Here is a 26,600-nt window from a genome sequence, read left to right as displayed (position 1 = left end):
TTCCCATTGCTGGTCACTAGATGGAGCTATTCCCAAAATTGCAGCATTGCAAAATTGGGTAAAAAGCCCTCGCTCTAGTGAGCTCTCAGCATCCCCCCCTCCTTTACCCTGGCTAGTGCCGGGATAAACGAGGGGTTTGAACGGTCTAACCTCCTACACTGTGTGTCGCCATTTTTTGAGCTAACACACAGTGTAGAAGGTTAACATACAATAGTAAACGTACACAAACACGAACATACATTGAAATCTCTTACCTGCTCCTGCCGCCGCGGCTCCCTCCGGCCCGTCCGCTCCGTCTGCTGCCGCTGGTCCAAGTGCACAAGTCCGGAAGCCGCGACCGGAAGTAGTAATCTTACTGTCCCGCCGCGACTTCCGGTCCACAGGAAAATGGCGCCGGACGGCGCCAATTTCAAATTTGACTGTGTGGGAGCGGCGCATGCGCAGTTCCCACACAGACGGCGTACACAGAAGTGGATGGGACGGGAGCCGTTCGCAGTCCCTATGGGACTGTGGCTGCCGTATTCCATGTCTGTATGTGTCGTTAATCGACACATAAAGAAATGGAACAAAAAATGGCAGCCCCCATAGGGAAGAAAAAGTGTAAAAATAAGAAAAAGTAAAACACAAACACACAAATAAATATAAACGTTTTTAATAAAGCACTAACATCTTTAACATATGAAAAATAAATTTGTGATGACACTGTTCCTTTAACGTCTTTAGGCAACCCAGGCCACCAATAGTTTCTGGCAATGAGGTGCTTGGTACCCAGGATGCCTGGATGGCCAGATAGTGCAGAGTCATGATTTTCCCTAAGTACCCTTAGCCGGAATTGCAGGGGAACAAACAGCTTGTTCTCAGGAAGGCTCCCGGGAGCTGAACCTTGATCAGCCGCAATTTCAGAGACTAAATCAGAATCAATAGCGGAAATTATTATACCTGGAGGCAAAATACAAGCAGGATCTTCCTCCGAAGGAGGGCTGGCCATGAAGCTACGTGACAGTGCATCAGCCTTAACATTTTTAGACCCAGCCCTATAGGCAACCACAAAGTTGAATCTGGTAAAAATTAACGCCCAACGAGCTTGTCTCGGGTTTAGCGTCCGGGCAGATTCTAGGAAAACCAGATTCTTGTGGTCGGTAAGGACCGTTACCTGGTGCCTAGCCCCCTCCAGGAAGTGGCGCCACTCTTCAAATGCCCATTTAATGGCTAAGAGTTCGCGGTTGCCAATATCATAGTTACTCTCAGTGGGTGAAAACTTCCTGGAGAAGTAGGCACAGGGATGGAGATGGGTGAGGAACCTGGTACCCTGGGACAAGACAGCCCCCACTCCCACCTCGGACGCGTCAACCTCCACGATAAATGGCTCCATTTGGTTGGGCTGGACCAGCACCGGGGCCGAGATAAAGCACTTCTTAAGGACCTCAAAAGCCTGGACAGCCTCAGGAGGCCAGTAGAGGAGATCAGCACCTTTGCAAGTGAGATCCATAAGAGGCTTAGCGATGACCGAGAAGTTAGCAATAAGCCTCCTGTAATAATTAGCGAACCCCAGGAAGCACTGTAACACCTTCAGGGAGGCAGGTTGGACCCATTCCGCCACAGCCTGGACTTTGGCGGGGTCCATGCGGAATTCATGAGGAGTGAGGATTTGGCCCAAAAATGGTTTCTCCTGCACCCCAAACACACATTTTTCGGTCTTTGCAAACAGTTTGTTTTCTCGAAGGACCTGGAGCACCTTCCTGACATGCTCAATGTGGGAGGACCAGTCCTTGGAAAACACAAGTATGTCATCAAGGTACACTACATGAAATAACCCCAGGTAGTCTCTTAAAATCTCATTTATGAAATTCTGGAAGACCGCGGGAGCATTACACAACCCAAAGGGCATGACGAGGTATTCGAAATGACCTTCGGGCGTGTTAAACGCAGTCTTCCACTCATCCCCCTCTTTGATGCGGATAAGGTTATACGCCCCCCCGTAGATCAAACTTAGAGAACCATTGGGCCCCCTGAACCTTATTAAAGAGATCAGGAATCAGAGGAAGGGGATACTGGTTCCTTACAGTGACCTTATTCAAGCTTCGGTAGTCAATGCATGGCCTAAGACCACCATCCTTCTTCCCTACTAAGAAGAAGCCAGCACCTACCGGAGAAGTAGAGGGGCGAATGTAACCCTTGGCCAGGTATTCCTGGATATACTCTCTCATGGCTTCACGTTCGGGACAAGAGAGATTAAATATCCTACCCTTAGGGAGCTTAGCTCCTGGTACCAAATTGATTGCGCAATCATATTCTCTATGAGGAGGTAACACTTCGGAGGCCTCCATAGAGAAAACATCGGCGAAGTCCTGAACAAACTCAGGTAGCGTGTTCACCACCTCACGGGGAGAAATAGAATTAACAGAAAAACATGACGTCAAGCATTCATTACCCCACTTGGTAAGGTCCCCAGAATTCCAGTCAAACGTGGGATTATGCAACTGCAACCAGGGAAGGCCTTAAACCATATCGGACGATAATCCCTGCATTAACAGTACAGAGCACTGCTCCAAATGCATGGAGCCAACAAGGAGTTCAAAAACAGGGGTATGCTGTGTAAAATAACCATTAGCAAGAGGAGTGGAGTCGATACCCACTACCGGGACAGGTTTAGGCAAATCAATCAAAGGCATAGCTAGAGACATAGCAAATTCCACAGACATGATATTAGCAGAAGACCCTGAATCCATGAAGGCACTGCTGGAAGCAGACCTACCACCAAAAGAGACCTGAAAGGGAAGCAAGATTTTATTACGTTTCATATTTACGGGAAATACCTGTGTGCCCAAGTGACCTCCCCGATGATCACTTAGGCGCGGAAGTTCTCCGGCTGCATTCTTACGCTTAGGACAGTTGTTCACTTGATGCTTGTCATGCCCACAGTAGAAGCAGAGACCATTCTTCCTGCGGAAATATCTACGTTGTTGGGGGGACACGGAGGCCCCGAGTTGCATAGGTACCTCCGAGTCTTCCGTGGAGTAAAGCCGTCTATAGATAGTTCTCCCCATAGAGCCCTCTGTAGGTAGTAGCGTTCCATGTAGATAGTGCCCCCTGTAGCGTTCCCTGCAGACAGGGCCTCCTGTAGCATTCCCTGTAGATAGTGCCCCCTGTGGCATTCACGGTGGCATTCCCTGTGGATAGAGCCCCCTGTAGCGTTCCCTGTAGATAGAGCCCCGTGTGGCGTTTCCTGTAGATAGAGCCCCCTGTGGCATTCCCTGTAGATAGAGCCCCCTGTGGCGTTCCCTGTAGATAGAGCCCCCTGTGCCCCTGTGGTGGTCCCTGTAGATAGGGCCCCATGTGGTGTTCCCTGTAGATGGGGCCCTATCTACAGGGAACGCCACAGGTGGCTCTATCTACAGGGAACGCCACAAGGGGCTCTATCTACAGGAAACGCCACAGCGGCCTCTATCTACAGGGAATGCCACATGGGGACCTATGTGGCATTAACCTGTAGATAGGGCCCCCTGTGGCGTTCCCTGTAAATAAGGGCCCCCTGAGGATTTCCCTGTAGATAAGGGCCCCCTGAGGCATTCCCTGTAGATAAGGGCCCCTATGTAGTCCCCTGTAGTTAGTGTTCCCTATATAGTCCCCTGTAGTTACTGTTCCCTATATAGTCCCCTGTAGTTAGTGTTCCCTATATAGTCCCCTGTAGTTACTGTCCCCTATATAGTCCCCTGTAGTTACTGTTCTCCCTATAGTCCCCTGTAGTTACTGTTCCCTATAGTCCCATGTAGTTATTGTCCCCTATATAGTCACTTGTAGTTACTGTACCATATATAGTCCCCTGTAGTTAGTTGTCCCTATATAGTCCCCTGTAATTAGTCCCCTATATAGTCCCCTGTAGTTAGTTCCCTACAGACCCCTGTAGTTAGTTTCCTATATAGTCCTCTGTAGTTAGTGTTCCCTATATAGTCCCCTGTAATTAGTCCCCTATATAGTTCCCTGTAGTTAGTTCCCTATATAGTCTTCTGCAGTTCTTGTTCCCTATGTAGTGCCCTATAGTGCCCACAGTAGAAGGAAAAAAACATATTTTCTTACCTGTCCCGTTGCTGCGCCATCCTCCAGAGGCGCCAGTCCTCCTCCATCGGAACGATGCAGCAGCGCAATGACGTCATCGCGCCGACTGCATCATCACTAAAGCGCCGAATGGCGAGGCATCATATGCCCCATCAGGGCAGCGCTAGTCAACTCAATTGTGTCCGCGTCCCAAGGATGTGGATACAATTGAGTGCAGGGGACCGGTTCCGGCTTCCCGCTTCACCCAGTTCTGCGAACCAGCTGTCATTTTAACAACTGGTTTGGGAGAACCGGAGCGAACCGGCTGACCGGATCCCACCCCTGTATATATATATATATATATATATATATATATATATATATATATATATATATATATAAAAAAGTAAATCATTCCTATAATTCCATCTACTGTCATTTTTTGTGTTTTTCTCAGGATCCTCTCTAAATATAAAGTATGAACTATGTAGTGATATCACCAACAATAATCCTGTCAGCCTTGATGTTACTGCTATACTGCTAATAAATTAGCTTTTTAGTGCAAGCAGATCAATTATGCAGCCTGTTTTCCCATCAGAAACACGTTCTCCTTTATGTTAGCCGGTAGAGTTTTTGCAGGTGTCTTTCCTGCTTCATGAATATTTACCAGTTGTTTTAATAAGAGAGACCACCAAGAATCTCTGCTCTAGAAGGTCTCCTAGAAGCACTTCTCTAAATATTTAAAGAATCTACAATAATTATAAAAAATCCATAATACAGAAAGTCTTTCACTAAAAGTCATTTTGCGCATAAATATTCTCTGTTCAGCATTCTGTTATACAGGGAAGCACGAATTTCCCATTTTAACGAATCCCAAACTTTTGGAATTCGTCCGCACGTTTCGCTCAGATCAGAAAAAGACAAGAAGGGTCACATGATCCCTGACGGCAGACTGTCATGCTTCCCTATAATGCCTTCCTCTAGCACAGCCAATCATAAGGGGTATAGTTGGGAGTCAATTACTGATGACATATTGGTCATAGTCCCTTTAAACAGCCAAACCACGGAATGCTGCTGCTTTGTGGGGTTACAGATAGGATATAGAGGATGACAGACAGAGAGTGAGAAATAGTAAAACCCAGAATACGGATAGATAGTGGATTAGTGTCAGTTAAGGCTCTTTTACACCAGCCGATAAGCGGCCGGTCCAGCGAGCGCCGATCAACGAGACATCGTTGATCGGCGCTCGTTTGCTCCTGTCACACGGAGCTATGGATGGGAACGAGCGGTCGTTACTCCAATCGCTCATCCCCAGTGGCATAACTACCGCTGTAGCAGCCGTAGCGGCTGCTACGGGGCCCGCGGCATGAGGGGGCCCGTGTCGCCCACCGGCACGGGCCCCCACCATGGCCGGAGGCTCCCCTAGCAGCCGCTATGGCTGCTACAGCGGGATGCCACTGAACACTACGGCAGAGCAGGGAGACATCTCCCCGCTCTGCCATTAAACAAAAGACATGTATCCCCTATCCACAGGATAGGGGATACATGTGTGATCGCTGGCATTGATATGGAGAACGGGGGACCGAAAGTCCCCTGAAGTTCTCCATCACAAACTTCACAACATCGGACTTCCGGGGTCTGTGTCGGCAGCTCCGTAGAAATGAATGGAGCGCTGGTCGTGCTTGTGCGCATGCGTGACCAGTGCTCCTTTCATTTTTATTGAGCTGCTGACACAGACGCCGGAAGTCAGAGGTGAGGTTAGTCATGGAGAACTTCAGGGGACTTTCAGTCCCCCGTTCTCCCTATCAATGCCAGTGATCACACATGTATCCCCTATCCTGTGGATAGGGGATGCATGTTATTTGTAGGTCACACTATAGGTCGCATTTTTTTTCTGGGGGGGGCTGTATGGCGTTCCCTACAGGGGGGGCGCTGTATGGTGTTCCCTGCAGGGGGGGCGCTGTATGGCGTTCCCTGCACTGGAGGGGGCGCTGTATGGCGTTCCCTGCAGGGGGGCGCTGTATGGCGTTCCCTGCAGGGGGGGGCGCTGTATGGCGTTTCCTGCAGGGGGGGGCGCTGTATGGCGTTCCCTGCAGGGGGAGGCGCTGTATGGCGTTCCCTGCAGGGGGCGCTGTATGGCGTTCCCCACAGGGGGGCGCTGTATGGCGTTCCCTACAGGGGGGGCTGTATGGCGTTCCCTACAGGGGGGGCTGTATGGCGTTCCCTACAGGGGGGCTGTATGGCGTTCTCTACAGGGGGGGCTGTATGGCGTTCTCTACAGTGGGGGCTGTATGGCGTTAGCGCCATACAGCCCCCTCTGTAGATAACGCCATACAGTCCCACTGTAGATAACGCCATACAGTCCCCCTGTAGATAACGCCACACAGCCCCCCCTGTAGATAACGCCACACAGTCCCCCCTGTAGATAATGCCACACAGTCCCCCCTGTAGATAACGCCACACAGTCCCCCCTGTAGATATTGCCACACAGTCCCCCCTGTAGATAACGCCACACAGTCCCCCCTGTAGATAACGCCACACAGTCCCCCCTGTAGATAACGCCACACAGTCCCCCCTGTAGATAACGCCACACAGTCCCCCCTGTAGATAACGCCATACAGTCCCCCTCTGTAGATAATGCCATACAGTCTACAGGGGGGGCTGTATGGCGTTATCCACAGGTGGGGCGCTGTATGGCGTTATCTACAGGGGGGGTGTAAAAAAGGCACTATCTACAGGGGGGGGGGGATTGTGTGACACCCAGGGGAGGGGGGGCCCAGTCAAAAGTTTTCTATGGGGCCCAGTCTTTCCTAGTTACGCCCCTGCTCATCCCCATACATTATTATCATGTCGGCAGCGTGTCTCCCTGTTTACACAGAGAGATGTGCTGCCGACAACGATAATATTTAACTTTTTTTAAACGATACGACCAGCAGATGATCGAGCTTCTGGCTCCAACTACTGCATCCCGTTCCAAACATCATCCCGTTCCAAGCATCTGGTGAACGGAGGCAGCCGGAGTTGCGGATCGGTGCGGGGTCCGGATGTCGGACAAGCAACGATCATATACTGATGATCTATCCGGTGGATAGGTCATCAGTTTTCAGAAAGTGGTCAACCCCTTTAATTCAATAATATCCAATGGATTATGCAAAACAATTACTCCTTCTTGTGGCGCTCCTGGATCTGCTTTATGTGGTACTTGGTTCCTTGTCCATTCGATAAGGAACAATCCACTCTCTATTCTGTTTGGGTAAAAAAGCGATCACAGGCAGGTCGGTAGACAGTAGAGTCTTTGGTATCCTTTAATTCAATGGGGGGGTGGTAAAACCTGCAATAAATAGCGGCTGTTGCTTTTTTTGCGGCGGAGAAGCAGCAATTCCCCGCAAAAATCGCAACACAGAAAAAATAAATAAATCTTATACTTACCCAGAATTCTGTGTTTTTTCGTCTAGGCTGACCATCTGGGATCACGTTTCATCCCATGTGACCGTTGCAGCCAATCACAGGCTTTATTGGTCACTTGGAATGAAATGCCTTCCCGGGAAGCCGGTCTGCAGGTTATCAGAGGGTAAGTATGCACTTTTTTTTTTCTCTCTTGTTTTTTGCAGCGGACATTCCGTCCGAAAACTGCACCAAAATTTGGTGAGTTTTTTCGGCCGGAATTCCCTGCAGCTGCCAGAGGGGACAGAAGCAGCACTAGCAGCCAATACAGTTTGATGAACATTATGGAATAGTTTTTTCATCTGCTGCGCGAACCTGACGCACATCACCAAACAGAAACAGACCACCTGAACAACCAAGTTCAGTCTTACCTGGACTGTGCCCTTTCTCCGGCAGATACCCGGAGCGGTGACCAGCAGATTGTACTAGTGGGTCAACAGATTAGACTAGTGGCAGGAACTGGCTCAGTTTTCAATTCATGTACTGTCTTGTCCACCCTCCAGCGTGCAGTCAGAAAGGGTATTCAGCGTAACAGGTGGTGTCGTTACATCGAAGCTGGCAAAATTGTCCTTCACAGGGTGGAAAACATATCATTGGAGAAAATGAATGCGGCATGGATCCGTGATGATTTTCACACCCGCCTGATGCAAATGAATAGATCTTTCATTGCTGACAGTAGGGACTGGCTATTTATCATCGGTCCAAGACGCCACTGCTGCTGTTTGCCTGTCCATCATGCTCTGCTGCTGCTGCTTCTACAGCTACTGCTACCCCTGCTGCCACTACTACTACTGCACACATCTTCTGCGTTGTCCATCATGTTCCATAATGTACTGGTGCAGCTGCCGCTACTACTACCCATACACGCTGCACATCTCCTGCCTTATCCATCATGATTCATACTGCACTTCTCCTGCTGCCGCTAGTACTACCCCTACACTGCCACACATCTCCTACCTTGTCCATCATGTTCCATACTGCACTGCTTCTGGGAACCCGACCTTGATAAATATAACAAACCTGAAACTGCTTCCAAAAAAGGGAATAATTTTTGGACCGCATGTTAAAAAGCCATTGTGTCTTCGAATACCACCATGTGTGTATAAATATCAGCAGGCATCCTGCCACCAAAAGAGATCATTTTTGGATCGCTTTTTAAAAAGCTATTGCTTTTTCCAATACCACCGTGTGTGTATTAACCCCCGGCAGGCATCTGCCACCAAAAAGGGATAATTTTTAGAAAGTTTTTTTAATTTTAAAAAGCATAAAAAATGTGACAGTACAGTATGTTTTTAAACAGGCTGTTTATTACCACCTGCTAACATCTGTTTACCCATAGGCATATATGTTGCTGTCACTTTGACGTTACTAATGCTGTCTTAGCGGGGGGGGTTTTCAGTTTACCAGTACATTATATGATACTTTAAATAGTGGCAATAGATACTACAACTCCTCCCGAAAAAAAATAAACCTTCAAATCACCACATTGACGGAAAAATAAAAAAGTTATGGCTCTTGGAAGGAGGGAAGTGAAATACGAAAACAAAAAAAAAAACAAGATGGCTTTTGCTTCATGGGGTTAAACCAATCAGTGTCCCATGTTTCCCTTTATCAAACCACACACTAGAGCCAATATTGTAGGAAGTCCATGAGGCTACTCAAGTTGTCAGTGTGGCAGGACAAGAGTAACCTAGAAGAAAACCATGTGATTACAGGAAAAACAAACTAAATTATGGATCAGGAAAGGAAGAAGCTATTCAATAGTCGGGATTTAGAAATAATGTTGAAAGTGGATAGTTCCAAGAGTTTTCTGAAGTCTTTAAGCACATTAGGAAAAGATGTGGCTAGTTTAGTTAAGAACATAGGCATATGCTTCTACTTTGCTTCTGATAGAGTGGAGAGAGAGGGAGAGACTTTAAATCTCTGGTTTCACCCCCATAGTGTCTAACAAGAAATCATTTTGCTTACCTCTACTATCATTTTGCCAAAAATGAGCATAAATTCATCTTTAAAAGTCACATTACGAATACAAAAGATCATGCAGCACAAACACTGTACATAAATGACAAACATCTGCTATCTAATGTGCAAAATCTACTGAAAATAAACAGCTTAAAAAGTTCATTTCTGGCAAAGTTATTGTCTTCTAAGGCCCCATGTACACGACCGTGCCCATAATCCCAGTCCGTGATTATGGGCACGATTTGCGGGCCATGCTCCCATTATAAAGTATGGAAGCACGGTAAAAATTGAAAAGTAGGACATGCCCTATTTTTTACTGAAGCTTTCTACGGCCCGGACACCTTCCCGTAAATATACATATAAAACCAGAAATATACAAATGAAGCAGCACCCATGTAATAAAGTGGTGGGTGCAGAGCAACTAGAGCTTAATCCACAGCTCAAAATACCATACAAGAAAAAACATTTCAAAACTCCATCTGCAATCTTTTTTTCTCGTGCATATATACATATACATATATATAATGTTTTTTTATTATTTTTTTTATTTTATTTTTATTAAATAAAATGCAATGTAACTTGTGAAATACTGATATTGTACTGTACATTTCAGGAGCCAACGTGACTTTTTTTTTAGTGGCCCAGCAATAAAGAACTTACATAGACAGCTACAGGAAAGTACCCAAAAAGTTGACTTGGCATCTGAGATTTATCCAGCCTTGGTTTACATGTTATATTATTGTTACATACATTGTAGTTTATCTAAGCAATTGTTTTTCTTTATTTGTGTAGATCCCGTCTGGTTTATTTATTCCAAGCATAGCAGTGGGAGCTATAGCCGGTCGCATAGTCGGTGTCGGAGTTGAGCAGTTGGCCTATCACCACCATGACTGGATTATCTTTAGGAACTGGTGCAGACCAGGAGCAGATTGTGTCACTCCAGGACTCTATGCCATGGTGGGAGCAGCAGCGTGCCTAGGTAAAGACCTGTACAGCATTACTGCTGTATTTCTGCACAATTTTGCGCATACTCTGAAAATTGTGTGCACCTCCCTTTTCCCTGCTCATTTCTATATTCTAACCAATTTATTAAGACAACACACATTTTCATAGAATGAAAATGTATAAAGACTAGTACTGACAAGAACATTGGGTTAATCCCATAACAATCAATCTGATCACTGCTCCGATTTTTTTGTCCTCCTTTAAAAAAAGAAAAACTGAAATCTAATTGCTATTGAGAACACCCCCACCTTCTTGCCTGCACTTCTTTTCATACATGAGGTCCATTGACTTTGACTAGACCACACTGCAAGTTACTGTATTGCTAAAGAGCATGGCGTCCAATGGTACATGCCATGATTTTTTTTCCCTGTCAAATTTGTATTGAATCCTACAGAAAAAAGCTTCCATATGAATTCAGAGATATACTGAGGCACAGTGGGGCCCCATGTACCTCAGAAGACGCTATATTACAGCTTCGTACAACACAGAGCCTTTATACGGCCCTGTGCATGAGGCGTTAAACTAAGCAAATAATATATTTATTGAGTCTTGATTTTAAAAAAAGTCAAACAAATAACCATCCTCCATATTGCAACCTTTCTACAACATGTCTACTAAATGAGTATTTCAATCAGTAAATTTATGTGATTGGTTACAGGAACCTGCCATTTAGCAGTTTACCATTCAGTATTAGGACCAACTACTCCAATAATTGTAATATATGATGTTTAACATATGATGGTGTTTAATAACTATGGTTGTATTAACTGAGTCTTAGAAATTCAAGACAAGGGGTGACTTCTAATAAGCTTCAACGCTGATATTGAAATGTCTGTAGAAGCAGAACATGTTTTTTCAAGCCAAATCACAAAGTGACTCTTCCTGGAGTTTTGCTATATTCACGATGTCACATCGTGCTGGGTTTTCTCTGTTTTGGTAATTCAGCTCCCAAAGTGTAAAGTAGATATTGCAGATGGTGAAAAGAGAAACTGTGAAACAATAAAAGAGGTAAACCATGGGAAATCAATACCCAGACGCTAGTACAACAGTAATTCTAAACAATAGCAGCAATATGATGAACAACATAGCATTCTCTACTGAGTTAATGAAAAGATATATTCACGTAGGGCCTCCACTTCAGAATATATTAAAGACAAATAGTTTTTTCCAATTTCCTGTTATTATTAGCATTTCCCCCTTTAGCTGCAAGACCAGATAAGATGCGATACGTATGGTGAATGATTCTGTAAGGCTTCATTGCTGTCTTGCAAAAGACTATTGACTGTTTTATGTCGGTAAACAGCAGCTTATAGTACATAGGGTAATCATTGTAAGAAGTTTCCCAAATACTTTCTGAAGAGTAGGTTCGAAATGAAATCTATGTTCCTTAGGTCTTGCCAGACGTTTAAATAAGTTCATTCTGCCTTTGTAACAGCCTTGTCGAATGGGAACGACATCTCCAAATCATTCCCTTGAGCCCACCCATCAAAAACAACGGCTGGACAGATAAACTTTTCATGCAAGTTTTTTCTGCACAAAACCTCAGTGTTGCGCAGTTTTGGGAGGCAAAAGCAAAAGGGATGTTCATTGAAAACCATTAGATCTTTTTAGACATGCCACTCAGTGTTAAAAGGTAGAGGGAAGTAATGAAAGCACTGGACGGGGTTTTAATAGTATCAGTAAAATTAGACCGCTATCCCTGAGGCTGGGTTCACACGACCTATTTTCAGACGTAAACGAGGCCTATTATGCCTCGTTTTACGTCTGAAAATAAAGCTACAATACGTCGGCAAACATCTGCCCATTCATTTGAATGGGTTTGCCGACGTACTGTGCCGACGACCTGTCATTTACGCATCGTCGTTTGACAGCTGTCAAACGACGACGCGTAAAAATACAGCCTCGTCAAAAGAAGTGCAGGACACTTCTTTCAGATGTAATTTGAGCCGTTCTTCATTGAACTCAATGAAGAGCAGCTCAAAATTTACGGCTGTCAGAGAAGCCTCGCAAAATAGGAGGAGGAGCATTTACGTCTGAAACGAGGCAGCTGTTTTCTCCTGAAAACAGTCTGTCTTTTCAGACGTAAAAGCCTGCTACCGTGTGCACATACCCTAAGGGTTGCCGTGAAGTCCAAAAAAATGCCTTTAATGATGCAGATCATGAGTTATGTTTGTTTAGTCTTATGCAATGAAGTATAGATTGTTATTGAGTTCATCCATGACCAAAATTAGAAAATCTTTGTGTGTTGTGTTATTGCGCTGTTAAACAATAATCAGTCTTTGTTGTAAAAATCACAATATCCATCGTAGTATTATTTTCATTTACAGGTGGTGTTACTAGGATGACTGTTTCCTTGGTTGTCATCATGTTTGAGTTGACAGGTGGTCTGGAGTACATAGTACCATTAATGGCGGCAGCAGTAACAAGTAAATGGGTTGCAGATGCATTTGGGAAAGAAGGAATTTATGAAGCACACATCCATTTAAATGGATACCCATTTTTAGATGTAAAGGATGAATTCACCCACAGAACTCTAGCAACAGATGTCATGAGACCTCGTCGTGGTGAGCCGCCGCTCTCTGTTCTTACTCAGGACAATATGACAGTAGAAGATGTGGAAACTCTAATCAAAGACACAGATTATAATGGTTTCCCTGTTGTGGTATGCAGAGACTCAGAACGTCTGATTGGCTTTGCCCAAAGAAGAGAACTCATAATTGCGATCAGTAAGTTTGGGATTTATAATCTTGCATGTTTGTTTTTTTCATTATTTGTTTATATCTCTATTTTTTATCCTTGAGTAATTTACTCCTTAAACATTAAATACATTAGCATTTATTTAAATTAAGGAATTTGCATCATTTTAATTATTCTTCAAATTTTTTCTATTTGTTGTAGAAAAAGTGCAAATTACTTTTCTAAATTATGAAAGATTTTACTTGAGTGGAGAAATGCAGTGGGTCAGATATATCACTGCATTGGAAAATAAACAATGTTGTAAGAGGGTCCTCAACATTATCTGCTGGTATGCATCATATTTTGCCTTTTTAAAGTGGTGATAGAGGGGAATAGCAGGACTGTGGAGTGTTGTCCAAACAAATCAAGATACGAGTCAAGATACGTCTTTCTATGTCATTATAACGGAATTTTTAGCACTTGCCATAAGCTTCTTTCTTGTTGAGGGACACAGTAACCTTGGGGATAGGTTTCTGCCACAAGAAGGTAACACTAAGCAGAAAGTCTTGAGCTCCTTATACACAGCCTATACCGATGTGCAGGAATTCAGCTAAACAGATTAGTATCAGAGCATAATATGTTTTATTGCAATAGGGGAGAGGGAATTAGCAGCTATCATGCATTTCTAGTAGGACTTCTCCCTTGGTTGAACAAAGGATGAGGCATTAAATGTAACATGCCTAACCTTATTTTGCCCTACCGCGGACATCAGGGATAGTGGCTCTTATACACATTCGATTTTTGTTAGTTCCTGTTGACATCAGTGGGATGCATCGACAATAATCTAATGTTTAAGTACAGCATAAATTATCCATGCATTATATGACACTACCAAAACTTTTGCCCACGGGAGTCCACCAACCTTGATCCAGCCCTGCATATCAAATAATTCAGCTCAAATTGTTTAGTAACTGTGTTAATACATTGCGTCACTTATTTTTTACTGATGCTGAGTTACAGTTTGTATTATAGCTTAGAGCTGAATTGACAATCCTGCTGACTTCAGAGCTGTAATTACTAAAGCCTACAATTGGGAAACAGTGATTGGATAGATTGCATTCCAATCCTTCTGATCATATTGTATACCCCAATAAAGTGGCAGAGTGAGGGGAGAACAGTTGCTCAGCCCACACATATCTCATGTCTATGCCAAGCTTTAGACTTGTAGACTGCTTATAATATCCTTTATTTTTTTGTGCTTATCATGTTAAAAAAGTTGTACAGGATGAAACAAACATGGCTGCTTTTTTTTTTTTTTTTTTTTTAGAAACAACACCACAGCTGTCTATAGGTTGTGTCTGGTATTGCAGCTGAGCTCCAATAAAGTGAATGGGGCTGAGTTGCAATACCACACACAACCTGTGCACAGTTGTGGCACTGTTTTTGGAAGAAAGCAGCCATGTTTTTGTAATCCTAAACAACACATTTGTAGTAATAAATGGTTAAATATTTAAGCTTGTTATTTCAGTATCTACCCATTCCATAGAAAAAAATATAAACTGTTCCTGTAAGGAGACTGGCAAAACGTAAAATTCTAATTTAGCCACAGATTTACTATATAAAGCCCATAAGGTCACACCAGGTATCTTGTTTCATTTCACAATAACATACCACAATCAAAGAGGAAAAAGCACCAAACATTTAAAACATTTAAACCATTTTTCTCCAAATGTATCATAATTTTATAAACATACACAAGAAACCACTTGATCTCAGACAGGCTGCTGGGAAGTGGCTGCCAGGAAGTTTTTTCTCTGAAATTCTTTTAATCAGGACATTTAGTGTTTACAGAGTAGATCAAATTCATATGAATAGCATTGCTTGCACCGCAAATGTTTGCTAGAATGTTCAAAATCCTGTGCAAAAACTCAACGCCATTAAAGCAAATTGTTAGTATTTATTACTTGCAGTACTAGGCAGTGGCTCTAAGGGTATGTGCACACGACCTCTTTTCAGACGTAATGGAGGCGTTTTACGCCTCGAAATACGCCTGAAAAGACTGCTCCAATACCTCGGCAAACATCTGCCCATTGCTTGCAATGGGTCTTACGATGTTCTGTGCAGACGAGCTGTCATTTTACGCATCGCTGTCAAAAGACGGCGCGTAAAATTACGGCCGCGTCAAAGAAGTGCAGGACACTTCTTGGGACGTAATTAGAGCTGTTTTTCATTGACAGTGTACTTGCAAAAACGTCTGAAATTCAGGAGCTGTCTTCTCCTGAAAACAGCTCTGTAATTTCAGACATATTTGGCCTTGTCGTGTGCACATACCCTAATAGTGACCAGTAGTTGTCTGTGACTTAAAACTATCATGTGTAAATATAAAAATTTTGCTTCTCGTACTCTGTAATTTGTTTTTAAAAGAGGCTCTGTCACCAGTTTCATACTTCCCTATCTCCTACCTGAGAATGACCAGACATCGCCTCCAGCCGCCTACTGGCTGGAGGCGATGTCTGGTCATTCTCCCGTCGCTCCGGTGAAGGAACTGTGGGAGTAAGTGACGGCACAGTGTGATCTTGCGATATCACGCTGTGCTGTGACTAAGGCTGGACATGAATGGAGAGAAGTGTATGACGCTGATTGGTCAGCGTCATACACTTTTCTTTACAACGCCCACTTGGTTAAAGTAAGAAAGTAAGAAAGTCCCAGTTAGGCTTTTACAAAAAAATTTGCGTAAATGTTAAAATGCTCATAACTTTGTCACTAATAAATGTTTTTTCAAAAAAACTACAACAACAACAACACAGTAGTTATCTTTATTACAGCGCCTATTAGATTAGGTAGGAAATAGGGAAGTATGAAACTGGTGATAGAGCCTCTTTAAACATTTCATCTGCTTCTCATAAAGCTGGGCGACAAAAAATATGGGCACAGTCACTGTTCCACATATGTTTTCCACATAAAAACATATTGAATACAAAGATTCAGGTAATTAAACTAAGGACTCTATACTAAGACTTAGTCTGACACCCATACACCTCTATGAGGCCTTACTGTAACTCTATACGCCTCCAATTTATTACGGAGGAACTTAAAAATAATTTTGCGTCATGCTCCATCATATATAATCCCAGAAAGCACAGCCGCATGGAGCACTATATGGCAGCACATGGGTATGGACTTCTTGTGCCACCATAAAGCCTCCTGCACATGGCTCTGTCATGTACATGTGGACGAGGCCTTAAAGGGATTTTTCCATTTCACACTTTCATTTTTTTCCCTACAATACTGTAAGTTAACGTTTTTTTAAAGGTATTACATGTCTCCAATCAAATCTTTTACCCCTGTATTATATGTCCGTGTCACGCCATCCCCACTCCTTGTTCCCCGGCTTCCCCGGCTTCTCCAGCTTTGTGGGCAGTCCAATACCCTCCCATCATGTGACAAGTCATCTAAGTTCACGATGCTACTATGTATTCACTTTACTATCAGTGTCATGAATAGCAGATCCTAGCCACATCCCCTGCTTTAGTAAGCCCGGTTTCCCCGATGTCCCTCCTTGCCCTCTCCTTTTGAATTGTTACTGTATATAAAAAAAATAAAAATAAATAGAGGACAGCCCTGTGTCCGCCCCTATAAGGGCTATTCTTGACAGCCGAGGATGAAGCCAGGAAGCCAGCGAAGTGCGCGTTGACAAAACTAAGAAGCTCCCTGCCCAGCTTCACCTAGATTGCCCAGAGCTGTTAGATTCTATTTCCCTGATCAGGTAAAATATCATTACTATACCGCCTTATAGCTGCAGCAAGAGCTGGAGTGTATGTGCAGCCAAGCTGTCTTCTGTAGCGCTGTCTGCACATCAAGTCCCAGCAGAATACATAAGACCAGCGTCAGGGGCAGTAGCTAGAGTTTAGGCAGCAACTATAAAGAGAGTTGCTGGCACAGCGGGTTTCTAACGCACAGAACAGGACAGCTACAGGGCTACTGTGCATGCCCGGGTACTGTCCTATTCACTTCCATTAAGGAGTAGAAAGGTGGCCGGGCTGGGAGCTACTCTACATGTGCAGGTAATCCTGAAACAAAGAAATTTACAGGCACATCTGCGCACGCGCGGCCATCGCAGCTTGACCATGGTAGTGGTTTTTACCATAGGAGACACAGGGTATACAGCGGTGGGAACATGGTTTGGACAGGAATAGATTTCTCACTAGTGCTGCAAATTTGAAAAAAAAGGTAATTGCAAAAATGCACCTATTTACATTATTTTGTAATTTAACTATGATAGCCAGGATGGGAATACCCCTTTAGCCCTTGTTCACGCAGAACGGAGGAGTCTTTTCCCCGCGAGCGGAATAACACGCTCGCTGGAAAAAAAAGCGTCATGCCCTTTCTTCAGGCCTTTCCATCTCTGACCTCCCATTGACATCAATGGACGGCAGAGAAAGCAGTTTTCACTGCATTTTTTGCCTGCGGCGCTCAATGGCGAAGGCCGGCAAACGCCACAAAAATCGCAACAAGTGCAGGCAACAGGGCCTTAAGCTGTATACCTCTGTAATGAATTAGTACATTTCTGACCTTCAGTGTTGTACCTCTGTACAAAGGTAAATAGGATCTGCCACAAAGACAAACTATTTAAATTAGGGTATTAATAAAATGTTGTAAAAACATCCTAGTGGGCACAAGGGCATCTGCTGATTGGCCCCAAAGTTCCTTTATGGGTGGTAAACAAAAGCTGATTAGTGGGATTTCCCAACATGTTTCACAGCAGCTTTCTTAGTCCGATATGGACAGAGGGATGGGAGATTTAGGGCATTGCCCCACGTGGCGGTTTTCTTCCGCAACTGTCCGCATCAATGCCGCACAGAATCTGCGTTGCAGATTCTGTGGCGGATCTGCCCAAAATGTGCAGTAAATTGATGCGGACTGGCCGTTGCGTATTGAGGTGAAAGTACTTCCCTTCTCTCTATCAGTGCAGGATAGAGAGAAGGGACCGCACTTTCCCTAGTGAAAGTAAAAGAATTTCATACTTACCGGCCGTTGTCTTGGTGACGCGTCCCTCTTTCGGCATCCAGCCCGACCTCCCTCGATGACGCAGCAGTCCATGTGACTGCTGCAGCCTGTGATTGGCTGCAGCCGTCACTTAGACTGAAACGTCATCCTGGGAAGCCGGAATGGAGAAAGAAGCAGGGAGTTCTCGGTAAGTATAAACTTCTTTTTTTTACAGGTTGATGTATATTGTGATCGGTAGTCACTGTCCAGGGTGCTGAAACAGTTACTGCCGATCGCTTAACTCTTTCAACACCCTGGAAGTGACTATTTACTGACGTCGCCTAGCAACGCTCCCATAATTACGGGTGCACCATTGACTTCCTCAGTCTGGCTGTAGACCTAGAAATACATAGGTCCACCCAGAATGAAGAAATGTCATGTTAAAAAACCAATACGCATCCGCAGCGCACATAACATATACATGACATCTGCGGACTTCATTGCGGAATTTAGAATCTCCATTGAAGTCAATGGAGAACTTCCGTAATGAGTCCGCCACAGGTCCGCAACATCCATTGTATGCTGCGGACACCAAATTCCGCACCACAGCCTATGCTCTGCAGCGGAATTTTCCGCCTCGTCTAAACGAAGCCTACTAAAAAGAAGTGGAAGGCAATGGAGAAATGGGTCCGCTGCGGATTAACGCTGCGGAGTGTCCGCAGTGGAATTCCAGAGCAATTCCGCCACGTGGGGCTTTGCCCTTAGGGCACATTCAGACGTGGCGGAATTGCTGTTTAATTCCGCTGCGGACAGTCCGCAGTGGAATTCTGCTGCAGCCATTTTTTACATTTGTTTCTATACATTTTTAGGAAACTTAGTTCAGACGTTGCAGAAAATAACTGTGCAGAATTTAGGCTGCGGTGCAGAATGCTGAGAAGTAGCGGAATTTCACTGCGGATTTCAGCCTTTGCAATGCAAAAACTGAAATCTGTGTCAAGCCCGCTGTGATATCTGCAACGTCTGAATTACCTGTCAAATATGCAAATGTTGCTGCAGATTCGTTGCGTAATTGCCCCGAATCTGCACCAACATTTACAGCAGAAAAATTCCACCACGTCTGAACATGGCCTTAGTCATGTTCCAAAATAAAGTTTTTAGTATTTAACTTGTGTTAGACTTTAAAATCTACCCACATATACTAGGCAGACAGGTCTCTGAAATGAAATAATTCATAGCGTGTCTCCCACCAAAAGTTGCTTGTAAAGAAGGAAACTCAATGACTAAGATCTCATGCAGCTGGTGAGAATAAAAGGTTCACAGCCTTATTTTCTTTGTCTTGATAAGTAGAAAAATATAGTTATTGATGTTTATTCTCCGACGCCATTCACATCTGCTACAGTATCAATCACAATGCTGAAAAAAGGCCAATTTATATGCCTGGTCAATCTCATCTATCAAACTATTAATTGACTCTTTTCTCATGAAGGCTAACATAGACTACCTGCAGTCAGATCGTATAAGTTAGTAGACATGATTGTGTACATGATACAGGTAGGATTTGTTAATGTGAAGAAGGAAAATTTCTCCAAGCTCATAGGCCTCATGCACACGACCGTACATTTGCGGCCGTATATTATCCGCAATTGTGGAATATAAATTGCTGATAGTAAAAAGAACATGCTAAGCTATGGGCCAATGCACACTACCGTGGTTTCCACGGTCCGCGCATTGCCCGGAGCCCGGACCGCAAAGAAAATAGGACATATCAAAATATATACGGTCCGCAATTGTGGTCCGGGCTCATTGAAATCAATGCACATTTTGTGTGTCCGTGATTGCGGACGGCCTGTGGATGACAGTCCCCTGCCCGTTCGTGCCATAATCACGGACCGTGCACACAGATGCGGTCGTGTGCATGAGGCCTTGGGGCTTTCTTTAAAGTTTAAAGTGAGTCTTAGGCTGGGTTCACACGAGCGTGGCGTTTTTGCGCACGCAAAAACGCAGCGTTTTGCGTGCGCAAAAGCCACTTAACAGCTCCGTGGGGCATCAGCATATGATGCGCGGCTGCGTGCTTTTCGCGCAGCCGCCATCATTATGACACTCCATTTGGATGTTTGTAAACAGAAAAGCACGTGGTGCTTTTCTGTTTACATTCATCCTTTTGACAGCTGTTGCGCGAATCACGCAGTTCGCACGGAAGTGCTTCCATGCGGCATGCATGGTTTTCACGCACCCATTGACTTCAATGGGTGCGGGATTCGCGCAAAACGCAGAAAGAAGGGACATGTCGTGACTTTTTTTCAGCGGACTCACGCTGAGTAAAAATCACGCACATGTCCGCACGGCCCCATAGACTAATATAGGTCCGTGCGACGCGCGTGAAAATCACGCGCGTTGCATGGACGTAATTCCCGTTCGTCTGAATGAAGCGAATAAAGTAAGTTGTAGATTTGTATTACAGTAGATCATATATTAAAATATTGATAATATTTAAAGAGGTTCTCCACATAAACATATATTTACAAGCATCTGAATAATAAGGCTGACTGCTTTATTAATGAGATTTTTCTAAAAAAAATAAAAAAAATAGATGGATAACCTCTTTAAATATAGAAGTACTGAAATATTCTATTACAATTACAGCATTTCTAGCTAATCGGATAGCTGTTGGAAGTAAAGACACTACCTAGTGATGTTACATCTAAATTCTTACCATGTCATGAGGAATTAGTTACAAAATTACTCACTTGGTTGTGTGTTCATTAATATGTTCAATAAATGATACTTAAAGGTTAATGTGTTTACTTTTTAGAGAATGCCAGACAGAGGCAAGAAGGAGTGGTGAGCAACTCGATTGTATATTTCACAGAAGATCCGCCAGAACTTCCAGCTAATAGCCCTTATCCCCTTAAACTGAGACGCATTCTCAACTTAAGTCCATTCACTGTCACCGACCACACACCCATGGAGACTGTGGTGGACATCTTTAGAAAACTTGGACTAAGGCAATGTCTTGTTACTCGGAGTGGGTAAGAATCATTTTAAGTGGAATTTAAACTCTGAATGACATTTACAATATGGATCCAATATTATATATTTACAATTCTAAAGTGTCCTTACAATATGGAATTTTATTTATGTCCAATTAAGGTGACACAATGTTTAGCTTGTATCCCCCTTCTGATGGAACAAGCATGCATGTTTTAATATGTGTTGCTATTTTTTTTTTTAATAACCGTATCCTTGCGTAACCGTATGACATTTATGGTATAACTATTAGATTTGCCATGAATGTCTGATCAGGGGGGGCCTGATTGGAAATCCCATTAATCCCAAGAATAGCGATGTCTAGGTTGCATATTCTTGAGTATTTCTGTATATTTCATAGATTTCAATAGATATTGACCTTCGCAAACCCCTTCGCTTTAAACTAACTAGTATAGATAATAGTCACGAGTAAGTGTGGTAAACATATATAATCATAGACTAAAATTTTTAAAGAAAACCTGTTAGGTGGTATACGCTTTCCTATCTGCAGGAAGCATGTTATAGAGCAGGAGAAGTTAAGCAGATAGATATATATATATATATATATATATATATACACACGTGTGTGTGTGTGTGTGTGTGTGTGTGTGTGTGTGTGTGTTTGTGGGTAAATATTCAGTCTAAAGTGTAGCTAAATGTTTAACAAACTTCTGACATGTCATAGTGACATGTCAGAAGTTTTGATTGGTGGGGGTCCGAGCACTTCGTTATAGCGATTGGTGGAGGGGGTCTCAGTGCTTGGACCCCCACCAATCAAAACTTCTGACATGACACTATGACATGTCAAAAGTTTGTTGAGTGTTTAGTTACAGTTTATCCTGTATTTTATTAATATAAATCCCTGCTGATGAGTCCATTGGTCAGTCTCAACCATTGATTGGCAGCCTTCCCTTTATGAATGTGCATACAGAAACAGCTGTCAATCACTGACTAGGACCGCCCACTGGACTCTTAATCCCAGAGTGAGCAGGGATTTATATACCAAAAATACAGGTTATCCAGATTTTTCCCCACAAAGTTTTATATCAATCTGCTCAACTCCTCCTGCTCTATAACATGCTTCCTGCAGATCGGAAGGCGTATACCACGTAACAGGTTTTCTTTAATAATTTTAGTCTAAGATTATATATGTTTACCACACTTACTCGTGACTATTATCTATACTAGTTAGTTTAAAGCGAAGGGGTTGGCGAACGTCAATATCTATTAAATTCTATGGAATAGAATGGACAGCATGTACCACATGACAGGTTCCCTTTAAAAATAATTAGTTTCTTGAGAATAATAGTTCCATCTCGGATTACAAGAAATAAATCCATCATTTCATGAATAAATATTTTATAATCTTTCATAATCAATGAATGGATTTAAAACAGAACATAAACCAATTCTACATATGTAGAATATTGTCCTGTTTCTTAACCCTTTATCTCATATATTTTCTTTCTTCCGGGTATACCTAGTAATACTTTATTGCATGTCACCCGCATTAGACAGCACAATCTCTTTTACTTACATTCTGAGCTTCTGGCGGATGTTATAAAGTGGAAACCCTCTATATACCCAGAAATAACAGAGCTGCTCATAAAAGTATCTTGTTCTTGTATTTTATATGGCAAAATGCTAATAAGAAGCTTCATTTAAAAAAGGAGGCAGCTGAGTTTCCTAAATGCTTCAACACATTCCTCATATAAAGTATTAACACCTATGTTATTGTGAAACATGCCACCCTTCCGTATGCCCTTGGGAGTCCTCTTAATTAAAAAAATATATTGTTTTTCAGAAGGTTATAAAAAACCGCGATGTATGACCTGCCGTGGAAGAGTGTTGATTGTAAGAAAGCACCGATTTTAATGCGCTCAGTCATTTCAGCACCACATCTGCACAAATTTCCCGAATCTAAATGGGAATGAACAAATAACACATCATGTCTATTGCTCCTTGTTTCTCACTGTTTTATTGAAGCACAGAGACAGATTTTGTGTGATTTACTGGGGCCACGTGCGCAGTAAAATGAAATGTAGAGAACAGTTTTCTAATGATCTTTTATATCTTGTTCCTGGTTCTTTCCTGCAGGAGGCTTCTGGGTATTATAACGAAAAAGGATGTTTTAAGACACATGGCTCAGATGGCTAACCAAGACCCAGAATCCATCATGTTCAACTAGACTGTATATTGGATATGTGAGGAACGCTCTGCAAAGTGCTCGATGAATCTGGAAGCTTTTCTCTCATTCTAATGAAGAGGTGCAAAAATAGAAATTGGACTGAGACTGAGATTGGAAAACTATAACACCCCTCACCAGGTCTCAATAAAAGATGAATATATGAGTGGAAGCCTAAGAGCACATTCAGACGTGGCGGAATTGCTCTGGAATTCCGCTGCGGACAGTCCCCAGTGGAAATCCTTAGCAGACAGTTTGTCCATTGGTTTCCACACCTTTTTAGTTATTTTCGTGCAGACATTGCGGAAAACTTCGCTGCGGACCATAGGCTGCAGTGCGTAATTTTCCCTCCGCAGTATACACTGTCTGTTGCGGAGAAGAAGCGGAATTTCACTGCTGATTTCAGCCTTTGCAATGCAAAAACTGAAATCTGTGGCAAGTCCGCTGTGTTTTCTGCAACGTCTGAACTACCTGTCAAATATGCAAATGTTGGTGCAGATTCGTTGCGTAATTGCCCCAAATCTGCACCAACATTTGAAGTGGAAAAATTCTGCCACGTCTGAACGTGCCCTAACAATGATATAAAACATGCATTCAATTATGGTCACTGACAACTGCACGTAACGCAAGAGGCTCCGTTTTATTTTATTATATTGCATGTATGTGAGTGGATGTGAATTTCTCACTAACATTTTGAGGATCTCAAATAATTTTTTATTAAACAAAACACTATTACAAAAAGATGGCGAGACATATTGATGTTAGATGTGCACTTAAACCTTCAGATTATGTGAAATATATTGCAAGAGAACACCAGCCTCTATATAACCTACAAGTCTGTAATTCAAGAGTTCATGTTTTGGAAGGCACCGCTTGGTCTTTTCTTCAGGTTGTACATTGGGAAATTTATAGAGAAGAGCAGAGTTTGTGTGCGATGTTCACATTGAGCTGACTGGATTTTACACTCTTGCATCTCTATTGTGAATTAGATGGAGATGAAACAATCTCAGGTCAGTTGAATAGAGGCAAGTGAGCCATAGCCTAGAAGTTTGCCTACAAGTTAGGCTCTAACCAGTGTGCCAAAAATGAACACATTTTTCACACATATGTCCTGCCCCAATTATTCTTACCATGCCTCTACAATTCCATGTCTTAGAAATACAAGCCTATTGACAAACTTGAACTAAGTCAACAGTGCTGACATACGTAAAGTAGGGCTTCATGGTATCCACACAATGGTGACCCTTGACAATTTCTTATGTTAATTCAGGAGTCTTTTAAACATTCTAGTAAAGTAAGCAAGTAATGTTTAAACAAATAAAAGGGGTCCTGCCACAGTGCAAATGAAAGGGGTCTTGCCACGGTGCGCCAATAACAATAGTCATATTGCCCCATAAGATAACACCCACAATACCATCATTATCACAACCATAGTGCCCTCATAACAGAGTCAGTGATAGTGCTCTATAACAGAGCCAGCCTCAGTGATCCCATTTCAGCCAGACACACACAGGCCCCCATAACTGAGCCAGGTACAGTGCCTCCATATCTGAGCCACACAAAGTTCCTCCATAACTGAGCCGGGCACAGTGCCCCTATAACTGAGCCAGGCACAGTGCCCCATAACTAAACCAAGCACAATGCCCCCATAACTGAACCAGGCACAGTAACCCCATAACACAGACAGCCAGAGTGCCCTCATAAGAGCATCTACTGTGTCTTCATAATAAACACATTATACCTATAATGACAACCAGTGTGCCCCTATAATTACCGTCACAAAGCTTTTAGAATGATATCCACAGAGCCCCCATGACCGCAATCACAGTGCTGCCCACATAACAGAGTAAACCACATTTGACAAGCGCGCTAATATAAAGTTATGTAAATATTCAATGCACAGTATTTTGCAGACTGTGATCATTTACATTGCCCCAGGCAACATTGAGGTTGTTTGGGTGACCAGTTGACCGCGATCTGAGTATATGTGGTCAGATCTGCATAAATGGTCAGGGAAAAATGTCTCTTCATGCACAGGAGTCTTGTTTTACTGTTGGTCCCATTAAGTTAGGGAAGAAAAAGCAGAGGAGGATTACACAAAAAAATCATGCATCATTGGGATAAAAACATACAAGACAAAAGGTAAAATGTTCACAAACAAGAAAATTTTTAGGTCATGTGTTGTTTTTTTAACTGAACTGTACAGGGAGACTTTATGTAGCAAGTGGTAATAGGCTTTAATGCAACATTGACTTAAATGGGATTAACTGTTTAGGCTGCAGGGCAATATCATTGTATTCTGCACTCTATAAAAAAAATTCTCTGTGCATATGTTTGTGGCTGGAGGGGTTGACACCAATGGTTGTGTACATCCAGACTCCGGCATAAGCATACAGAAGTAGATGTATACTTTTTTGTATATATTATCTATACCCTTTTCCTGCACATTGATATTTTGTTTTGTTTTCTGTTAGTTTTTGGTATTATTTAAAATGAGCTACATCTTCAAGCACCTTTTCCTAACCAAGCGTTTGTATGTTTTGTGTCCTGGCGCTCATAAATTCGAATAGTCTATGCTCTGCCCAATTAAAAGAAGCTCCTAAGACAAATATGATTAAAATATCACCAATAAACATAAAAAGTTTGGACTCTCTAATGCTCTAGAAATGTCTGGACCCTGAATATAGATTTTATAAATGGCCCATTATGTGGGTGACCTTGTTACAGGTTTTGCATGTGGCCCAGAAACTTTGGTTACGCCTCTGATCTCCACCTTTCAAGCGTGATGTGGCTACAGGAGGACCTATCATCTGAAGCTTCCAGTGGAGCAGGTCACTTTCTGCTCTGCCGTCATTGACTACTGGTTCAGCTGATCAGGATTCTTGGCTGGCTGACCATCTCATAGGTCAGGAAGTGACATCAGTGATTTCGGTAAAGTCACTAGTACCAGCCAGGCCATCATCCAACTTGCTGCAAAAGTACTGTTATGTGTGTGTGTATACATTGAAATCTTTTCGAGACAATCTAGAATTACTTAAGAATGTGGTCTTCGGGAGAGGCTTGTAAGTGCTTGTCCACAGGTAACGTATACATAGTTACATAGGTTGAAAAAATACATAGGTCCATCAGGATCAACCTGTCTCAATAAATTACCCGTCATTCATTGCTTGATTAACCCCCTTTGCGCACCCAGACGTGCCACTACGTCCTGGTGCGGGGGGGGGGGTGATGTTTGATTAATCGCGACCGCAGCATCTGGGGCGTTGAAAAGTGGTGTGCG

At 43.1% G+C, this 26,600-nt stretch overlaps 1 protein-coding gene across 4 annotated transcripts in view; it reads left to right on the top strand.

Annotated features, from left to right (window-relative positions):
* The window catches only part of CLCN4 (chloride voltage-gated channel 4), a 54,562-nt gene extending 28,586 nt beyond the window's left edge, over positions 1 to 25,976 (top strand). For all 4 annotated transcript variants that reach the window (XM_075853969.1, XM_075853967.1, XM_075853966.1 and 1 more), the window contains 4 exons: positions 10,234 to 10,420; positions 12,774 to 13,172; positions 20,921 to 21,137; positions 23,233 to 25,976. In XM_075853969.1, coding sequence (XP_075710084.1) covers positions 10,234 to 10,420; positions 12,774 to 13,172; positions 20,921 to 21,137; positions 23,233 to 23,323 — 894 coding nt within the window. In that variant the 3' untranslated portion in view covers positions 23,324 to 25,976. The remainder of the gene's footprint in view (positions 1 to 10,233; positions 10,421 to 12,773; positions 13,173 to 20,920; positions 21,138 to 23,232) is intronic.
* The last annotated feature ends 624 nt before the right edge of the window (positions 25,977 to 26,600 follow it).

Source organism: Rhinoderma darwinii, chromosome 2 (genome assembly GCF_050947455.1).
Source record: "Rhinoderma darwinii isolate aRhiDar2 chromosome 2, aRhiDar2.hap1, whole genome shotgun sequence".
NCBI classification, from domain to species: Eukaryota; Metazoa; Chordata; class Amphibia; order Anura; family Rhinodermatidae; genus Rhinoderma; species Rhinoderma darwinii.
This window is presented reverse-complemented; position numbering and strand designations above follow the sequence as displayed.